The sequence below is a fragment of the Balaenoptera acutorostrata genome, chromosome 2 (genome assembly GCF_949987535.1).
Source record: "Balaenoptera acutorostrata chromosome 2, mBalAcu1.1, whole genome shotgun sequence".
Taxonomy (NCBI): Eukaryota; Metazoa; Chordata; class Mammalia; order Artiodactyla; family Balaenopteridae; genus Balaenoptera; species Balaenoptera acutorostrata.
The window spans coordinates 133699525-133721183 of NC_080065.1; the positions used below are offsets into that span (position 1 = coordinate 133699525).

Below are 21659 nucleotides of genomic sequence, written 5' to 3' on the forward strand. Positions count from 1 at the left end.
CTCGGTGGGCGCTCTCATCTATCTCCGAACGGGAGGGAGGGCCCGCCTACTGCCCTCTGCTCTAAGATCTCAGGCCGCACAGGCGCCCCGCGCAGACAGGTAGCAGACACGGAAGAACCAGCACCTCCTGGGTTGGCTGGTAAGCACGCCAGCCCCAGCTTCAGCCCTCGGGGCCAGCCAAGGGAGCCGGGAGGGAGTGGTAGCCGGCTCGCCCGCCCGCCGAGAGCAGCGGGTGGGGGGGGAGCCCGCCCGGGCCACCCCCAGGAGGGGGCGGGAGAGGGGAGGGAAGGGGCGGAGGGCCTCGCCCCTTCGGGGCTTCCCGCACACGCTATTGGTCAAAAGTTCCAGAACGTCACGGGGAGGGCAGTTCCCCTAAAGCCCTGTGCCCATAACGGGCAGCGCGCACTCCGAGGCGGCTTCTCCAGAGCGCAGGCTGGGACTAACGGGCACCGCGAGCCCAGAGCACCCCCGGAGCTGAGTATACCACGCGCCCCCACCACACCCACCCCATGGCCGCTGAATGAGGCTTCCAGGTGCCCGCTTGCTGCCCGCAGCGCCCCGCCGGAGGTTCGCTCGCTGAAGGGCGGCTGGTGCGCTGGCCGCCAGTGCGCTCACCTGCCAGCTTGCGCGCCATGGGGCAGCCCGGGAACGGCAGCGTCTTTTTGCTGGCGCCCAACGGAAGCCACGCACCGGACCAAGACGTCACACAGGAACGGGACGAGGTGTGGGTGGTGGGCATGGGCATCGTCATGTCGCTTATCGTCCTGGCCATTGTGTTTGGAAACGTGCTGGTCATCACAGCCATCGCCAAGTTCGAGCGTCTGCAGACGGTCACCAACTACTTCATCACCTCCCTGGCCTGTGCTGACCTGGTCATGGGCCTGGCGGTGGTGCCCTTTGGGGCCAGCCACATCCTCATGAAAATGTGGACTTTTGGCAACTTCTGGTGTGAGTTTTGGACTTCCATTGACGTGCTGTGCGTCACGGCCAGCATTGAGACCCTGTGCGTGATCGCCGTGGATCGCTACCTTGCCATCACATCACCCTTCAAGTATCAGTGCCTGCTGACCAAGAATAAGGCCCGGGTGGTCATTTTGATGGTGTGGGTCGTGTCCGGCCTTACCTCCTTCTTGCCCATTCAGATGCACTGGTACCGGGCCACCCACCAGGAAGCTATCAACTGCTATGCCAAGGAGACCTGCTGTGACTTCTTCACGAACCAAGCCTATGCCATTGCCTCCTCCATTGTGTCCTTCTACTTGCCCTTGGTGGTCATGGTCTTCGTCTACTCCAAGGTCTTCCAGGTAGCCAAAAGGCAGCTCCAGAAGATCGACAAATCTGAGGGCCGCTTCCATGCCCAGAACATCAGCCAAGTGGAGCAGGATGGGCGGAGCGGGCCCGGACAACGCAGGGCCTCCAAGTTCTGCTTGAAGGAACACAAAGCCCTCAAGACTTTAGGCATTATCATGGGCACTTTCACCCTGTGCTGGCTGCCCTTCTTCATTGTCAACATTGTGCACGTGATCCAGGATAACCTCATCCCTAAGGAAGTTTACATCCTTCTAAACTGGGTGGGCTATGTCAACTCTGCTTTCAATCCCCTTATCTACTGCCGGAGCCCAGATTTCAGGATTGCTTTCCAGGAGCTCCTGTGCCGGCGCAAGTCTTCCTTGAAGGACTCTGGGAATGGCTACTCCAGCAACAGCAATGGCAGAACTGACTACCCAGGGGAACAGAGTGGATATCACCTGGGGGAGGAGAAAGACAGTGAACTGCTGTGTGAGGATCCCCCAGGCACGGAAGACTTTGTGAACCGGCAAGGTACTGTGCCCAATGATAGCACTGATTCGCAAGGGAGGAACTGTAGTACAAATGACTCACTGCTGTAATGCGCTTTTTCTACTTTTTAAGACCCCTTCTCACCCCGCCCAACAAAACACTAAACAGACTATTTAACTTGAGTATAATAAATTTAGAATAAACTTGTACAGAGATGTGCAGGAGGAAGGATATCCTTCTGCCTTTTTTTATTTTTTATTTTTTTAAGTTGCAAAAAAGAGAAAACGTATTTGAGTGATTGTTTCTTGTACAGTTCAGTTCCTCTTTGCATGGAACTTGTAAGTTTATGTCTGAAGGGCTTCAGTCTCAGAGGATCTGGGGCTGCTATGTTTTAATGACTTTTCCTGCATATCTACCTCATTGATCAAGTATTAGGGGTGATATATTGCTGCTGGTAATTTGTATCTGAAGGAGACCTTCCTTCCTGCACCCTTGGACTGGACGATCTCGAGTCTCTCAGACCTTTTGCTGTGAACATGGACTCTCCCCGCCCCTCTTATTTGCTCAAACGGGGTGTTGTAGGCAGGGATTTGAGGGGCAGCTTTGGTTGTTTTCCTGAGCAAAGTCTAAAGTTTACAGTAAATAAATTGTTTGACCATGACTTCATTGCACCTGTTTCTCCAAAACCCCTTGACTGGAGCGTGGCTGCCTCTCCCACTGAAAACCGCAGGTAACTATTTGCAATAACTTCCCAGTGACTTAATGTGGAATGACACGCACTGATTGCTTAACCCGTTCATTTGCCTTTGAATCTGCTGTTGTAAACCTGTATCTCTCCTGATGCTGGTGCCCCCACATCAGTTCTGCCCGCCCTGAGCGCAGCTCATCTTGCTCTTCCTACCGGTATTATTCTTGTGTTGTAACATCAGAAACACTGACTCATGGAAACGGAGTTAAGGGCATCTGTTGTGTCCCTTCATGTGCCCCCACCGCCCACCTTCCAGTTCTACTTGTTTTGTAGCTGCTTATATTTTTATCTTTGCTGTGTCTTACAGTAGAGATCTTTGTACTGCATCAGGGCTTGGCATTTTAAGGATAAGAAAGTTCTTGTGAAAAAGCTACTCAAACATAGCCCCGTAATTCCAAGGGAAATGAAAAGGTCGTGGGTTATAGGGAGAAAAGCTGGGAAACACTTAACTGGTGAATACCTCATGACCTAGAAACAGGGTTTGACCCCTCCTCCTTTGAACTGCTGTCCCTTTTTTCCCCTCTCCCTGTGACTCTAGTCACTTCAGTACAAATCGAGATTTCTCAACCTCGCACTATTAACATTTTTAACCAGATAATTCTCCATTGTGAAGGGCTGTCCTATACATTGTCAGATGTTCAGCAGCATCCCTGGTCTCTACCCACTAGATGCCAGTGCATCCCCTGAGTTGTGACAACCAAAAATGTCTCCAGTCATTGCCAAGTACCCTTCCCTTGAGGAATGAAATTACCCCTGGCTGAGAACCACAATTATAAACTTCAAAAATCTAAACAGATTTTTAGATTCTGCCTAATGTAACCACTTCATTGTGCAGAGCGTCAGAGAGGAATTTCTCACGGTTCACCCAGTTAGTGACAGACCCCGGGCCAGTGCTCTTTCTACTCCATCACGCTGCCTTCCCAGCTTATTCTCCAGCTGCCCACATACTGACTGTAAGACATGAATTGTTTTGGATGGTTTATCAATGAAGGTGAGGACTGTGAGCAGTTACTGCCTGTTTGTGGAGAGATTATAATAGCGTTAAGAGGCACATAAGGGAAAAATCACAAAAGTAAACACATTTCTTCTCCCACCCCCTTTCTATTTTTGCCTGTGTGTCTGAGCCACAGCTTGGCCCAGGTTTGACCGAGTGGATCATCCTCCTTGGCAACGGCAGCCTGGAGAGGATCAGCCTGCAGGGTTCATTGCCATTTCACTCGCTCATGAAGCTGACTCCACTTCTTTCTTCCCTCTGTCCCAGCCACGGTCCCCAACCAGAAAAGCATTAGTCTCCTCTGCTTCCTGTCAGCTCAGTGATGGGGTGTTTCTGGGTGAGCCCTGAGCTCTCAAGAGAAAGTTAGCTGCCCGTGTTTCTAGAATGTGCCATCGAGCTTTGGAGAGCGTGTGCCCTTTAGCACTTTGCTTTTTCTCCAAGGGCTTTCATACCTATTATCACATTCTTCTCCTGCTCTGGACCCTGCACTCAGAGATGCAGGCAGCTTCTCCAGCTAATCTTCACACTCCTCATAGTCTCATGGGATCTCGGACTTGCAAGAGAAAGCATAGAAAGCATTTGACATCCAAAGAGACCAAAAGCCTGCGAGGGGGGATGACCTGCCCAAGGTAAGAAGCCAAGGATGTCAGAGATGGGGCTAAAGCCAGGGAACCCGGCTGTCATACCAGGAATTGGTGTATGCTCTCCACCACATTGTCATTGAATTCTGTCCTCACCCTCAATTGTGGAAGCTTTTCCCTGGGGTTGTCACATTAACAAATTCATTTCAGCAGATATTTTTAGTTCTTTCGGGCCCTTAATACAAAACGCAGGCAATAAACAAATAATCTGCAATAGGGACAAAAGAAAGAATTATTCCTTTTTCTCGGCAAGAGTTCACTAGGATATCCTCAGCATTTAGGGAAATTGGGAGATTCCTTAACTCTTTATGACCTGAAGGGATTTCAAGCCACTCCAGGTAGAAATTTCCCATAGTCTTATTTAAAAGAAAAAAAAGTTGGAAACTTTTCTCTCATCATTTGTTAAGTCCCACGGACAATAAATATTATTAACAAACAATGTTGTATAGACACTCTTTTGGTTAGAGATGCATTTTAATGTAATTTCAGTTTAGAACTCTGCTATGAATGTTAGTTCATAGACTCTCAGCTAAAAGGGAGTTTAGCCTAATTCATGTTCATTTGGGAATACTTTAAATATAAGAACATTGATCAGTTTTAAGGGTTTTGACAAGCAAGAGCATTTTAGGCCTATCTCAACTCCTTGCTTTCTCTCTCCTTTTGTTCTGCTTTGTTTCTTTTGGGGGTGGGCATTTGTCAGTGTCTCCCTGTCCCTCTGTTTGCTGACAGGTTGCTTACATAAGGTTTGTGTTGGATTCATCGTCATAAAGTTGTCTTTGCCTGGACAGCAAGTTCTCGGAGTCTGTCAAATGAGAACCTTATCCTGAGATGCAAGCTGACAGGTGTGCAAAGTGGCAGGACAGGGTGGGCCTCCCCACTGAGATCATTATTGGGAGAGGGAATCTTGGGAAAAGGGAGCTGGGAAATAGGAACTGTCATTACACCATGCTTAGAATGTTTCCGATGTACCTACTGCCAAAAGAAGACTAAACCAGGATCAATCGGGGTATTTACAACTACTGAGTGCAGCAGGAGAAAAATACAGGTTTCTGTCTCTGAATTCTGGAGCATAATATTAATAATACTACATAGATATCTTTTCTAAAATCTTAAATGTTAGGGACTGTGCTAGGCACCTTTTAGGCATTATGTGACCTTGACAGTCTTATGAGGTAGGTAGCAAAACTGTCCTCAGCTAACAAATGAGGGAACTGAGTTTCAGAAAGGTTGTCACTTTCCAAAGCCACACAGCCAGCTAGTTGCAGAGTTAGGACTGGAACCCAGGTGCAGTGATTCCTGCACACATGGAAACCAGGGAGCAGCATGAGGCAATTTATAATCCATGCCAGAACAAGTTAAGAACTGGAAATGCAATACCTTGTTGAGAGAAGAGGGAGAGTGCTGTGGATTGGGGCAGGGAGGAATGTTCCCCTGGAAGCATGTGACTGCAGAGTTTGCTGTGGACTGGGACAGGAAACCAGTCACTGAAGTGCCTAGTTTGCTTCTCTGAGTCTTTGCTTTGTCTTTTCATCAGAGAATCAGGCCAGACTGAAAAGAGGATATGAAACTTTAAAACAAGCACAGGGTAAAGCAGAAACACAGCCTGCTTCACGTCCTGGCAAATTCATTTTCTGGTTCCAGAGTTGGGAAGGTCTCCTACACTGAGCAGGTATCTGGACCTTATGGAAAATCTGGCAGGCCTAGGTGGCCCTATACATGTGCTGGCCGTTTTGAGCTAGAATTCTAGGGCAATGGAGATGAACTTCTGACAGCAGAGAGCAATGAGAGTTAATACACTTTGAAGGATGCTTTCCATTGACAGTATAACCTCCACTAAATTCAGCCCTATGCTAATCCCTACTTCACAGACAGTGCAAATATAATTTTAAGGAGGAATTTTTGAAATACCTAAGAGAACAAACTTCCCAGCCACTTTCAAGAACTTGAGAAATTCTTGCGTCTCACGAATAATACGAGGCCCGGTGAGGCGAAAAGAGGCCTGGACTGGGATTCATGCAACTAGATTTCAGGTCTCAACTCTGCCTCTCCTCTCCCTCTGTCTGTCTCTCTCTCTCTAGTTGGGTAAGGCAGTTTTCCTGCTTTCTCAGTGGACCTCAGTTTGCTCATCTGTAGAATAATGAGGCTAGTGCAGGTGGTCTCTAAGCTCTGCTTAGCTCTGAATTTATATAGCTGTTAATTAAGAGGCTAATTAGAGACAGCAGTTTGTTTCTAATTAGAGTTGATGACATTTGTCATATAAATAATGGTTTAAGGTACTGGGGGTGGTCAGCTTGCAGAAGAGAATGCTGTGAAGGACTATTTGGTACATGATAACTGCCTTCAAATATTTAAGGACCATCTGGGAAAAAGGAGCATATCTGTTTTAGATGAATACCAGAAGGCAAGTAGAACATTACAGGAAGATAGATTCCAGCTCAGGGGAAGGAAAATTTTTCTGAGAGTGAAACAGGTTCTCTATCAGAGTAGTGAGTCTCCTGTCATTGGAAGCATTCAAGAGACGTCCAAATAAAACTCTGTGTGGGATGAAGCACAGGGGGTTCCTACACTGAGCAGGGCCTGGACTAACCTCCTTCCAAATCTGTGATTCTATGTCCTTGAAAACAACAGACCTAAATGTTCTTAAAAAGTATTCAGACCATTCCCTAATTCCAGCTGGCCTTCTCCCCAATTCCTCTGGATTTCAGAGGTTTCACTGCACTCCTAACCAGGAAACCTCTGGGGGAGATCAGGATCTCAACAGTCCTTGGCCATGGGGGGAAATCCAGAAATAGAGCAATAAGGTTAAGCAGTTTTCCAAACTATTAGACCTTTTCATCAGCTGCTCTTCCCATGCCTTTTGCAAATGACCTACTAACTCCCAGAGAGAAAATAATGAGAGCTGCAAAGTCCTCTCTGCAAAATCTATTACATCCTTCTCCACACAGAATCATTGCACTTCCTGTGGTCTTTCCGTCACCCTCACAGGACGGGAAGGAAGGGAGGCAGGTCCCTGGCCAGCACAGGGAGCACTTCAAAGCCCTCTGGCCTAAGGTCCTGAAGACTTGGGAACTGTATAGCCTACCCCTAATCACTGTGCAACCTCAGGCAGGTCACTTCCCTTCTCTAGACCTGTTTCATCATCTCTGAGCAGAGATGGTTTGGTTTATGTAAGTCCTGCATTTCCTTCTTTCTCCAAAACTCTGTAAGATTTCAGGAAGTCTTCAGTGCTGCACATTTGGCTGGATGGCTCTTATTTTAAAAGCACATTTTTATCTTGTTAAAAAGGTAATAGAACTCATTGTAAAACATTTTAAAATATACGAAAGCACAAAATGAGATAAATCACGTATAACATTACCACCTAGAGACAGCCATTGTTAAATGTGATGTATATGCTTTCAGCCTCTGTCCTAAGCATGGCTATGGGTAGAAATATATTTTTAAATAAAAACGGAATTAGATTATTCATACATGATTATTATTCATATAATTTTGTAGCCACTGATAACACTTTAACAAATGCCTCCTTGAATATGTTTTATATATAATATGATCCAGATATCGTAATTGCTACTAGCCTGGCAAAGAGTATTTAGCAGTTTTAGACTTTAGGAGTACAAAAGAGTCATCATTTCCAGAGCGTCTGGATTGGGAAATCTGAGCTGGGGCCTAAGAATCTGCATTTTAGCATGCTCCCATGGATTTTTCCAAGGACCACATTTTGAGGAACAAGGTTACAGAGATAAATTTTGTAAATTAAACAGAATGCTCCCTCTCCTGTTACTGGTGGTTGAAAAAGATGTTTTTATGCTGTACTTGTCTCTTTGAAAGCTCAATTCACGGGCTCTGATCTGCTTTCAGAGCATGAGAAACTAACCACCAAACTTCCAGGGCAGGGTTCTTTCTGCATTGTTAAGTGCCTCTGACCCAGCCTGTTGACTTGTGTTAAAATAAGTCTAATCAAGTTTTATAGTGACAAATACCTACCATTTGAAAAGTGCAACAGCAGGTTTCCATTCCATAGAGCACCTGTTGTGATCATGATGGCTAATAAACACAGTGTACTTACCATGAACCAGGCCTTGTACTTGGCAATTCTCATGCATGATCTCATTTAGTACCCACAGCAACCCTACAAAATAGGTACTATTATGTTTGTCCCTATCTTATAAATCAAGAAACTGAGACTCGAAGGGATCAGCTAAGTTGCTGAAGATTACAGACCATACTGCAGTAAAACCCACATATTCTGAGCCAGAGCCCATGTGCTTTACCATTAAGATAGGCAATATTTCCTCCTGTTGGGGATCAAGTAAGAAAGAAGGAGGGAGACAATGGTGAGAGGAGATTTTTAATGGGTGCATTTTATTTTATTCTCCAGGGACTCTTTTCAGGGCAGTCTGATGGATTTCTGAGCCTTGGAACTAAGGGGCAAGCCTATGCCCTCCAGGTAGGCGGTGGCTAAGTATCAGCTAGGAAACCAGACTGTGCTGAGAGTTGGCAGCACACTCTTTCACCATTATTCAGGCACGGTTTGAGTGATCTTGCCCCGCCAGGGCCAGGAAGGAGGCAGAGGGAGGCGCCTGCTAACAGCACATGGGTTTGTGCTGAGTCAAGTCACTGCTTTAGGGTCAGGAAGCTCCTGACAGCTGGAAATGGGGTGCTCTTTCCATTTTTCTGCCCAGGTCTGTGTCTGCATCTGAGTCTCCACAGTAGAGAACATCAGGGTAGGAGGGGCATTGAGAGAGTGCATACGCCCTTAGAGTACTAAGAAACCCCAGATTCCAAGAGGCAACGTCAGTGGCAAGGTAACACAGGGACCTGGAGATGACCACCTCTCATGGCTTGTTTTATTATTATTTATCTAGTGCTATGAGGGAAAGACTGGAGTTTCTGCATGTATTCATTTCTCCAGGAAGAGAAAACAGTTTTTGAAATCATAATGGCAACACCCATGACAAAGCAGAATTGGAGTCCTAGGTAATCCCTGCTTTCTTTCTTTTCTACCACACCATATTGGCGTTGCAGCCCCAGGCCTTGTGCCCAGAAGCCACAACTGCTGTTGGGGAGATTCCTTCATTTTTAGACAATTCTGTCTCTATGCTACTGCCCAGTGTTTCTCTTTATAAAAATTCTAGTAGATGTCTCTAAATACTACAGTCAACCCTGACAATCTGCTGGGTTTTTATTGTTTTGTTTGAGAGAGATTCACAGTTCTCACAATATGTATTGCAACAATAAGCCTGTCAGACTTCCTTTCTTTTTTCAGTTCCCACAGTGTCTTTCTATAAATCCAGATGCTCACCTAGCCTCCTCAACCTAAGAGAACCAAGGGTCAATCTCGAGGGCCTGAGGTGGGCAGCCTTAGAAATTTCTTTCTATAAAATTGTGGTGTTGGTTTAGGTAGTGAGTCTTTTGACATTATGTTGTTACTGCAGTGGGTCCCAAACCTTACAGAGGCCAAAAATGATCTGCACTGAGAAAATACACATTCCTGACCCCCTTCCCTGAGATTCTAACAGGACTGTGGTTGGGGGCCAGCAATCTGCATTTTGTCACTACTTCCCCAGAGGACTGTGATGCAGGTGCTCCTAGGATGGCAATTTGGGGACCTAGGGATCTCACTGTCTTCCCCTGCCCACTCCTCCTGCTCAAGAGCACAAAATGTAGGCTTGTAAAAATTGATCCTGTACAGCTGCATACATTCACAAAAATAACCATTCTGTCAAATAAACAGAATCCTAATTTCCCTGTGTTATCACATAAAACAATGTAGATGAATATAATTTATAAATGATAAAAAGTTACTATGAAAGACGAAGGTGATAATAAAGTGCATTGAGCAATTAGGCACTTGATTTAAAATGTGTTTTGTGACAACATGGCATCTACACAGTTGTACCTCCACAACAGCATCATTGTCTCATTGTCCCGAACCCTCTGCATGTAGACCAAGAAATAGCAGCACAGGAAGAAAAAAGGATTTTGCTGTAGGGATGGACTCTTAGTCCAGTGCTCCTTCCTCCTGGACACTCTGCTATGACTAAGTCAAATCATACTAAAGTCCATCTGAATCAATTTGCCTAATTTACATAAACCCTCCTACTTAGAAATCTGAAGGAGGACCCACCCAGCTGCAGAGAAGAGGATGATTCATACATATACATACACCTCCATAGACACACATACCCAAATAAACACACATAACACACACAGACTTTTACATTGATGCCTACACCTATATCAACACAAGTATACACACATACATTTTCACTTAGATGTATGGACACATCTATGTTCTTTTGTGTATACTCCCATATGAATATGTTCACACATACAGGACACAGGTGTACTCAACCTAAACATTCTCCCTTAGATAAATACACATGGGTATTCCTAAGCACACTTTCGTGTGCTCCAAATGAGAAAATATGCCATGTCAGGTAATCATGGTCCCACCGCTACCTAAGTACACACAGGCACACAGGTTCCTATGCTGGCCCTTCTTCCTAGGTAAATGTATACACCCCTGATTCAATACATGTCTGTTGAGTTCTTACTAAGTGGCAGGAATTGTTACGTGCTGAAGATCAGTGAGCGAACAAAAACAGTTTATCTTTGCCCTTATTGAGTTTGTGTAATGGGAGGGATAAGTTTTTTTTTTTTTAATGAAGGCAGATTTTTAACTGTGGCAATTTCTATGAAGAGATTCAGAGTGTTTTGAGGGAATCTGACTAATTCTGAGAGGTTTGTAAAGGTTCCCCCATAGAAGTAAGGTTTCAACTGAGAGCTGAAGGATGACTAGGTAATTTCTAGAAAAGGAGAGAAAGGAAGAACATGCCATTCAGGGAGAAAAGCATGTATAAAGGTCCTGTGGTGAAAGGAAACCTCATGCATAAAAAGGACTTAGCAAAGATCAGTGTAGAGAAGGTGTGCAGAGAGACGGAGTGTAGCAGGGCCACACATAAAGGGCCTTATAAGCTGCATTAGGTTTTGGCTCTTTATCCTAAAAGCATTTAAAAGCCATTGATATGTTTACAGCAGAGATCAGATGTATATTTTGAAAGACTGTCTCTGAAGATATGCTTGTCCATACAAAAGCATTCTCACATAGGTAAGTGCACACATATGTGTTCCTATGTACACTTGTGTATGTTTTCCTAAAATGCATATTTACATATAAGTATTCACTTGCAAACTCTGCCTCTGTGAACATACTCTTATGTGTTTATATTCATGATACATATAAATCCAGTGGGCATTAGGAGGCAGGGAAACACCTTCCTTGCTAGGTACCATCAGGCCTAACTAAGCCAGTCCATGGTGCAGGGACAAGGCAAATGGTGTATCAGATCTGAACCCTCTGACTTTGGAGCTTTGGGCTTTGTGGCTTGGCTTCATGCCTGTGCCTCCAGCTCTGCTCCCCCTTCTCTTGGCTCAGAGCACTCAGTGACAAGGTGGGGTTTCTTCCAGAACAGGATCATTCACTATTCTTGGCCCAGGCAAGGAGGGGAGGGTGGGCAGGTCGGGTTGCATAAAGATTGCATTGTGCCCCCCCCAGAATTGTATAAGCAGAGCCTCTGCCCAGCTCCAGGCCTGAAGTAATCTTTGCACAGAGTCAGCTCTACCAAGATATTAACATAAGGATCCACAATCAGAGGTCTGTGGGTCCTGATGGGGATCGCGATGGGACTCGAAGCAATGTGCTCCATAACTAACCACTGTGTGAAACGTGACACTGGAGGAAGAAAAAGAGAAAGCCGGCAAGAAAGCCTTTTCAAGGCAAGATGTCTGACGAGGTGTCCCTTACTGCCCTGGAACAGAAAACGCATGTACATACATATTTACACATACAAATTTTCCTCCAGTGGGTGTACCATCTCACAGCAGAGGAAGTAGCAAGTAATTATCAGCCACAATACCCTGCATTATTTTCCCTCCAATGAACTAGAACTGCACTTGTGTACATTTTGCTCCTGTTTACCAGCAAAGACAGCAAAGGCCTTGACCAGAGGCAGTGACAGGCTCCAGGGAGATCAACAGAAACATTCATGCAGAATTAAAGGCTCACCTAGAGCCTTGCATCTTAGGGTCTTAAGGATGTTCCCAAGTGATTTTTTTTTTATATATTCTAAAGACTCCTACCCACTGAGATTTTATGTTTTCAAATACGTGCTTGCAAAATGTTTTCCTCCATAATTAAAAGGAATTATATAATGTAATTTGAACCTCTTTTTATTTTGCTTCAGGCTGTGTAAGGAACATCCTTCTTTTCTTTCAGTTGGGTGGTTCTTTTATGCTATCACAGCAGCAAAGTACCAGATGCATCAAGGACTGAAGGCCACAGCACTATGCTCATGGGGCTACTGTTGTAGCAATCCCTCACACTGATCCAGCACTTAGCAGTTTACAAAGGGCTTTTTTATATGCCATCTTCTCTAATCCTCACAACTCTGAGGTCAGCGTGGTTGTTTGCATTTCACAGATAAAAAGATTGAGGTTCAAAACCTGCTTAAGGGCATGGCACTAAGACATGGCAGGGCTGGGACTTAAACTTAGGTCTTCATACTCACATGCAGAAAAAAAAAAAAAAAGAAGTTTTTTCACACTCTGCTACCCTCCTAGGACCCAGGGCTCTTCTCACTGTATTTTCCTGCTTCCGGCTGCATTTTAACTTAAAATTTTAGGGTTAACACTCCCCAGCACAGAAGCCACAGCTTCCAAGCAGCAGATAAGTGATTGCCAGCTCCAGGGACAGTCCCCAGGATGCTTTCAATACTGACAAACCCCGAGCTTGTGTGAGCTCAAACTTGGAGTAGGCAGGGCCCAGCTCTATCAACTATGGCTTAGAGCAGAAGCTCCAAGCCTTCTGGGTTCCTCATGCCAGTCACCAGATGCACTTTCACCAAGTAAGAGCTATAGAATCACATGTCCTGCTTCCCATACATGCCCTGCTGGCAACTTAGGGCTCCACTGAGGCTGTCCTTGTTCACTCTGCCCAATTCCTCTTAGATTAGGATGTTCCTGTGGGAAGACCCAGTGGGATGTGCTGCCCCAATCCCACACACATTGGGCCACAGCCCAGCCTTCTTTTAAGGGCCAAGTTCCACACCTCGATAAAAATTGCAGGCTCCAGGAACTATTTCAAATTCTTGAAAATGGCTTGTGTTGGGTTGAGATTATTTTAGTCAGAGCAATTAGGTGTTCTTGTTTTACACACACATCTTCCAACAGAGTTGCCTTCAGCACAGGTGAACTGTATTTAATGGATCTGGGAAAGCTTGGAGTGGATGACAAATCCAGCCACAATGAAAGCTCCTGTTGGCCATCTCTTCTCCTCAGAGTGTAAGCTTATCTGGTTTACTTAGCTTTCTAAGCAATGTGTGACTAATTTGCTCATTCATTCATTCAAAAGATGTCTGAACACTTCTATACGCCAGAGCCTGTGCTAACTACCAGGGATACAGCCATGACTGAGGTAGACATGGTTGGTCACTGTTGTTTTAGTTTCTTACGGTCTAATGGAGAAGACAGACAGTGAAAAGGGAATTATAAATGGTATCTGGATCGAGTTCCCTAATACTCACACCAGAGAAACTTAAGTATACTTATGAACAGGAGTGAGGGATGGGAAATCAGCTTCTGCATTTTGCCAGTAGATCCAGGAAGATATCTGGTATCTGTCAGTCTCAGACTGGCCTCTAATCATCTATAAAAAATATTTCTATCATCCCTTTAAAAATGTCTCTGAGAAAATCAGAGTTGATGGTGGCTCACAAAGTTATCAATTGTGTCTATCTTGGTCCACATCTGAAATACTGTGCCCAGCTCTGCGGGCCACATTTTTCAAGAGAAGAAGGGCATTTGGGGCCCTCCTAGGTTTGCCAGATTCAGCAGATAAAAATACAGGACATCCAGTTTCAGATAAGCAAAGAATTCTTTTTCATATAAGTATGTCCCAAATTTTGCATAGAACATGCTCATACCAAAAAAATATTCACTGTCTATCTGAAATTCAAATTTAACTGGGCATCCTGTATTTTAAACTGACAGCCCTATTAGAGAACCAGAGGGAAGACTGTGAGGAAACCCAACACTTTGTCTGAAAATGAATAGTTGAAGGAGCCTGGCTTTTTAGCTTGGAGAAAAGAGTAAGAACCTAGACTTGTGTAGGGAAGCATTTTCCAAACAGAGTTTCTAAAAGTATATATGGAAAATAGTAAAAGGTATACTGGGGGAAAAAAAGGGTTTTGAGATTAAAAAATCTGGGAGGTTGAAAGTTTGGGAAACACTGCATGCCCAGTATTTCCACGTTGGAATCCATAGTCTGCATCAGCGTAGTAAACGTCCTGAGCAGCCTTGCAGGAAACATATCTGGTTGACCTGATTTAACCTAGCATGCCCACAGAATGCTATTTATGGGCTTTTGTCTGTTTGTTTTGATATGTTTGTTTTATAGAGGACACCTATTAACACTGTGAAAACTTACTACTCTGCTCAGCACACTTTGGGGAATGCTGATATAAAAAATAAATGTTGTCTTCAAATATCCAGAGTCTTGCTGAGTAGGGAGAAAGCAGATTTAGTCTTTGTAAACCAAAGGGCAGATCTGGACCCAATGCATGAACACATCTGGGAGACAGATTTTTGACCTAATTTGAAGACTAGAACTTTCTAACAATTACAAAAGTCTGAAAGGTAATGAGCTCCCTGTTCCTGGAGACATTAAAGCAGAAACAAAAATGCCATCAGGGACGTTAGAGGAAATTCTTGTTATGTGTAGGAAATTCTCCGAGTCTGTTATGAAAGTTTTATTTACATAAAACACAGAACAGCAAACTTTCTTTAAAACTTTGTCCCATCATCTATATCCTTTCTGCCGTCTGAGTCCATCTGTCTTGAAGTCACTGTTACTATGTTCCTTTCACATCTGTAAGCCAAATCCCTCTAGGAGATTAGTCCTCACAAGTTAATGATCTTTGCTCTGGTCTGGGCCTCTTCATAGCCTAGCCCAGCTACCTTGGGTCCTGGCTGTTGGAAACCCCACTCTGAGCCTCTGGGAGTGGCTTATAAACCTGAGATGTAGCATAGAGCTCACAGCTGAACTTAGCAGCCCAGAAAAACATGGGATCTGGAGAAAACCAGCCTCACACACCTCTAGGACTATGAGACTGCCCCATGCAGTACCTGTGGTGTAGTACAGATCACTTCATATCTAAGGTGCTCAGCATAATAAAAGACAACAGAGGGTCAAATCCCAGCTCTGCGCTTCCTGAGTCTATGACCTGGACAAAATGCTTAACCTTTCCAAACTGTATTCCCCACTGTGGGGAAAAAACAAAACAAAACAGGAATGATGACACCTGTATCATAGTACTATGAAAATTAAGAGATTAAAAGTACATAAATGACCCAGCAGAGTGACCGGTACATAGTGGACATTCAGTAAATGTTTATTTAATGGAAGACTGTGATTGTTATCATCATGGTAAAAACTTCTAAAGAAGTTAAAAGCCTTCTCCTCAAATTCACTGATCAGTGTGCCAAGATTTCAGGCCTCAGTCAAAGTAATACACTGGAAATTATCTCCAACACCTTCCTTTTGAGAATCCATGCTTAAGAACATAAAGTAATGCATGTGTATTAAAGATTACACTTTTCCTGCCTGTGGTGCTAGGGCCAGGGCTAGAAAGAGCACTGAACTCAGGGGCAGGGTGCCCTGGTTCTTGGTTTAAGTGACTGCAACTTCATCCATTCTGGATTCCAGTTCTTGTCTATAAAATAAAAGGGCTGGACTAGGATAGCTTCTAGGCTCCATGAGCTGTGCCTTTGATTTGGGGCAGTGAATGCAGATATTTAATTGGTCCATAGTACTTAATTAAAGAAAGATTTCGCCAAACTAAAGCTCTGTGTGTGTGTGTGTGTGTGTGTGTGCATGTGGCCACACTGAGTATACACAGGGTGCTTTGAAATCACTTTAACTGCCTCCTGCTCTTGTGCCTATCAGTAGGTTTGGCAAATAAAACGTTAGACCCATAATTAGTTTTGAAGGAGTGATGTGAGCTCTGACCTCAGAATGCAGAGAGCTGGGTTCGAGTCCCAGTCCTGGCTCTGCCAGCAAAGTTTGTCTCCTTCTCCAGGGTGTGATGCTAACCTCCCTTCCTTCCTTTGCCTCCCCATCTTTCACGTGATGGGTTTGTTTCCAGGATCTCCAAGTTCTGTGTCTCTTGGGAAAATGTCTCTGATCTATTTTCGCTTGGATTTGCATGCTCACCACAAGGATTATCATCCGGCTGACTCAAGTTTTGCTTATTTCTTTTGTTTGACCTGCTCTGGTTTCGTAACACAAGCTCTACAACCAATTTTAGCCCTTCTTGGATTATGGGAGTGTCAAAATGAAGGTATTGGAACATTTGTCACCGCTTCTGCCCAGGATTCGTGTCTTCCCCCTTCCCCACCCTGCCCCAGCCCCTGACGCTCCCTTCTGTTCTGGCACAAGCAAAAGCCCTCCCCGCCATGACCTGCTAAGTGCAGCCTGGCTTCACATTAGCTGAGTGGAGGCCCTGAAGCCAGAAATCCTTGGCACATGAGCCACTTGTCTCTTTGTGCCTCATTTCCCCCAACCAAAAATAGGTGGAGTCTCGCACTTTCTCCCAGTGTGTGTGGGCCCCCTGTCGAGGTGGTTTTGTGCAGGTGAGGTGTACCTTTCCCACGGGCAGGTCTCAGTATCACAGCCCAGGGGGATTCTCAAGGAAACAACGTGTCTCTCTGTTTCTGTGCTTCTTCTGCTTGTGGACCACTCCAGACCCCCTTCATCACTGTCGGTGTGAATTTTCTAACACACAGAACTCTACCTTTGCTGAAAAACCTTCAGTGGCTCCCTGTTACTTTCAGGATAAAGGCTTCAGCAGGTGAGCCCACAGAAACACAGTGGAAACTCACGTTGGGAAGTAATGATGCACCCCAAGTGATACCAGCCCACAGCGTGTCCCTTCATTCAGTCCTGTGAGGTGCAAGGCAGCGTGCAGGGAATAAAAAGAGGAGTAGAGTAAGACTTGGGCCCTGGGTTTAAGAAGCTTACACACTTTTTTAAAAGGTGTGTAAAATAATAATGCTTTTATTTTTTAAGTATTGAAGGGCTCTTAGAAATCACTGACCTTGCCCTACTCAGGGTCATTATTATCTCATTATTTTACAGTAGTGGAAACCGATGTCACAGAATTGGCAAATTATAAGAAAACATGTCTCATAGTAGGTCTCCTTGCTTTACTCTGCCTCTATCAGCAGGAGCCTCTCTCCACTCTGGAGCCAGAGTCATCTGTCTGATGGGTGTGCAACCTTGTCACTCCCCATGGGAAAGCTCTCTGTGGCCCCCACTGCAGCTAAAGTAGAAGTCAAACTTCTTCCCAGGCCTATGTGTGGACAGGTCCCTGCAACCTTTCTGTTCCCTCTGACTGGAATGCTCTTCTCCCAGATCGTCAGGCTTCTTTGTCCCATTCAGTCTCAAGTCTAAAGACACCACCTCAGGGTTGCTTTCCCTGACCAAGGCTGATGCAGGACCCCACGCATTCTCCTTCCCATCCCCCTGATTGGAGGCACTGACAGCATGGACCACTATCTGCATCATCTTGCACGTTTACTTATTTTTCTTTATTATCTGTGTCCACTCACTAGAGGGTATGCTGCGGGAGAGCTGAGATTTGCTTCTGTCTTTAGTGTCGACAACACAACTGGCTCATAGTTGATACATAAGAAATATTTGCTGAATATTTCTAAATATTCAGCAAACTAAACAAACAAATGAGTACATACTGAAGGAAATTTGAATACGCAGAATATATATAAATATAAATATATATAAATACATATAAATATAAAGAAGCAAATAAAAATCACTCATACTTACCCCTTCTGGATTTTACTTCTGTTAATATTTTGGATTATTTCTTTTTTCAGGTTTTTTTTTCTATGTGTATACATATATATGATACATAGTACATATTTTAAAATTAAGATTATTCTAAGTTATGGTTTATATCCTGCTTTTTAATTTATCTCTATACTGTATTTCCACGTTATAAAACAATCTTTTTAAACACTATTTTCAGTGCTGCATAAAGTTTCATATGGATGTATCAAAAGTAGTTTAAGCATTTCCCTATTGTTGGACAATGACAATTTAATTTTTTTCTAATTGATCTATTTTCTGTGCAAACCATTCTGATAGAACCTGGATTTTAAGGTGCTTGGAGTAACTGTTTCTCACTGCGAGTAGTTGGAAAAAAGACATTACTTCCTTTCCACGAAATATCTATAGACCAACCCTTAGTTTTGTATGTTTTTTGTGACCTCTTTCAGTGCGGATTGACTTAGTTGATGATCTAGTTATTAAGATTTGTGGTTAGTAAAGAGTTGTGTTTCTAAAACTTCCTGTTTGAAAGATAAGCCAATGTAAGTGTTCACAACTGAATGGAGTGAATAGGGAAACAGAGGCCGTCAGGGTTACCTTCAATGCAGACTTTTAACCCAAAGGTGTTTTCCTGTTGAAATTAATGCTCAGGGAAGATTCAAGAATTCCAAATACTCATAGACTTATAAAATCTTCATGAACTTAAAGGAATATTAAATGTAAATAACTTCCTCACTTTAAGAAAAAGGAAACTGAGGTTCAGATCAGGGGCAACCTCTTGCCCAGGGTCCCGTAGCAAATAATGGTGGAGCTTCTTTCCGCTTCTCCCTCCCCCATCCCTGCTTCCCTCTGTCCTTTCCTTCCTCTTTTCAGTACTAGTCTTACATGAATTAGATTTCAGAAAAGATTTCACAGAGCTGGAAGGGATCTGAGAGATGAACTACTCCAGCCCAGCCTCATCATTGCTGAAGATGAGGAAACGGAGGTCTAGACAAGGGAAGGGCATTGTAGTAGGTCCCCACACCACCAGCTTGTGGCAGGGCTGAGATGAGATCAACTTCCTTGTCCTTCTCATCCATCAGTCCTTCTACTGCCCCAGCTTCGTGGGGCCCTATAAACAGTCACATTTGGCAGCATCTGCCTGTGGGCTCTCTTTCCTTGAGTGCTAAAAATTCCAGTTATTCCACGTAGAGAATTGAGAGATCGTAGCCTTCAACAAAAGCCAACCAAGATTTACAGTTATCAGCTGTGAGCACAGCACTGCAGCAACTGTGCTGAGGATAAAACAGTACATTCAACTAAACAGCCCTCTCTTACCATCCCCCACCTCCATCCAGCATCACGCACCCTCAGAGCACAGCAACCTCTCCCTCATTCTTACCACACTACTCATGTGATCTTTTGATTGTCCATCTCTCCCACTAGGCTATAAGCTTCCTGAGAGCAGAAGCCCTTTTTCTTTCCTTGTTTTCTTAGCACTCTATACCCTATTTCACAGATCAGTGCCTGGCATGTAATAGATGCTCCATAAATATCTGTTGAATGAATGAATAAAAACATAGTCTCTGTATTAGTTTTCTAGTGCTGCCATCACAAATACCACAGACTAGGTGCTTTAAACAACAGATATTTTCTCACAGTTTTAGAAACTGGCCATCCATTATCAAGGTGCCGGCAGAGTTGACTTCCTCCAAAGCCACCTTCCTGCCTCGCCACATGACCTTTCCTCTGTATACCCACATCCCTGGTGTCTATCTGTGTGTCCTAATCTCTTCTTAGAAGGACACCAGTCAGACTGGATTCCTAATGGACTAATTTTAACTTAATTACCTCATCAAAGGCTTCACCTCCAAACATAGCCACATTCTGAGATAGTGAGGGTTTAGACTTCAGCATATGAATTTGGGGGGTACACAATTCAGTCAATAACAGTCTTGACTAGCTCACAGTTTAATGAAAGGGATGGACGTGCCCAAAAATGGAATGATAAGACAATGTAATAACTGCTGTAATACAGGAAAGTAAAAACCTTGTGGAGAACAGACAGTGGTTAATATTCATAATAGCTGTATCACCAAGCATCTCTGTGTGCCATGTACACTGCGAAACACAGAATGTATTATCTAATTTAATCCTTGTCAGGATTAAATTCAGCAAACCTTCATTAGTGCCTGCCATGTCAATCACTATGCTTAAGCCCAGAGGTCCAAAAATATATAAGCTTAGATCACAGTAGAAATACTTGTTCTGCCTAATAAGGAAATGCACACACTCATATATCTAATATACTGCCTTGGTCCATTTCTGCCATGTTTATGGCTCCCATACTAGTTATTATTCCCCAGCCAGGTAATTTAGTCTGTGCCCAACCAGGAAAATGGGAATCACTTTAGGTCTTTCCACATAAGAAATTTCATGTGGGTACTATCATGATCAGGACTTTGCAGATGAAAACACTGAGGCATAGTCAGCAAGTAGCTTTTCAAATGTCACACAGCTAGTAAATTGCAGGCCCAGAGCTTAAACACACTCATTCTGGCCCCAAAGTCCACTCTCTTAACCAGCACCCCACATTGCTTCTTCAGGACAAGCAATCTTATTCTTTTTATCCCATCAGGAAGGGGAACATGAGACCACTGTGAAAAGGAAGGAAATTTAAGCTGAGTCACATCATGTAGTGAGGTGAAGAGAGCACAGAAGAGAATTGCAAATAGAGAAAACAGGATTAAAGGTCAAGGTCTGTAAGGAGCTGGCTAAGCAGGCAGCATAGAGGGTTGGTGAATGAGGTGAGGCTAGAAAGGTAAGTTAGGGTCAGACTAGGTGAGGTCTTATTTTATATGACAATAAATTTGGACTCGATTCTCTAGTCACTGATGAGCTATTGGATATTTTAGCAAGAGATCATTTAATCTTACTTCATTTTGCCACGAAGGAAACCAAGGGCCAGAGAGAAATGACTTGCCCAAGGCCGCACAATTGGTTAGTGGCAGAGCTGACACAAACACCCAATCTTCCAATCCCAGTCCCGCATTATACTCAGTTAAACGCTGCCTATATAAGCATATGAAAACTAACATAATTAGAAAAAACTCTTTTCCTGTTTTCCCATGGTTTCATCCACTTTCTTTTTTGGTCAATTGTATATTTTTCCAAGTTTCAACTCATTAATATCTTCCCATCTGAAATAACCACTATGGTTCAAAGTCAGAAATATCCCATAGAAATTGCAAATGATGCAGTCCCCTGTGTGGCTTTGTAGAGTGTGGCCGAATGGCTCACTGGTACATTTTATAGACTGGAAGGACCTGTATTCTTATGTCTAAATAGACACGTAGAAATATAGAGATAAACTAAACAGCCACTCTGGCTGGGTTTGTTTTACCAAACAAATATATTAGGTCAACAAACATTTACTGTACTGGTGTCTGCTGAGTGCCAAGCGCTGTGCTAGAACCTCAAGACCTAAAGCTGTATAAACTCGGTTCCTGGGTGAAAAGGCTCTCACCATGTAATAATGAAATGCACACACATACACTAGTATGATATGCTATCTCAGGCTATTTCTGCCATGCTTATAGCTCCTCATAG

The 21659-nt window shown here is 44.0% G+C and overlaps 1 protein-coding gene across 5 annotated transcripts in view; it reads left to right on the plus strand.

The window, feature by feature from the left end:
* Positions 1-381: 381 nt before the first annotated feature.
* Positions 382-21659, plus strand: part of ADRB2 (adrenoceptor beta 2) — a 29733-nt gene continuing 8455 nt past the window's right edge. For all 5 annotated transcript variants that reach the window (XM_057541229.1, XM_057541230.1, XM_007188699.2 and 2 more), the window contains exon 1: positions 382-1821. In XM_057541229.1, the coding sequence (XP_057397212.1) occupies positions 633-1821 (1189 nt within the window). In that variant the 5' untranslated portion in view covers positions 382-632. The remainder of the gene's footprint in view (positions 1822-21659) is intronic.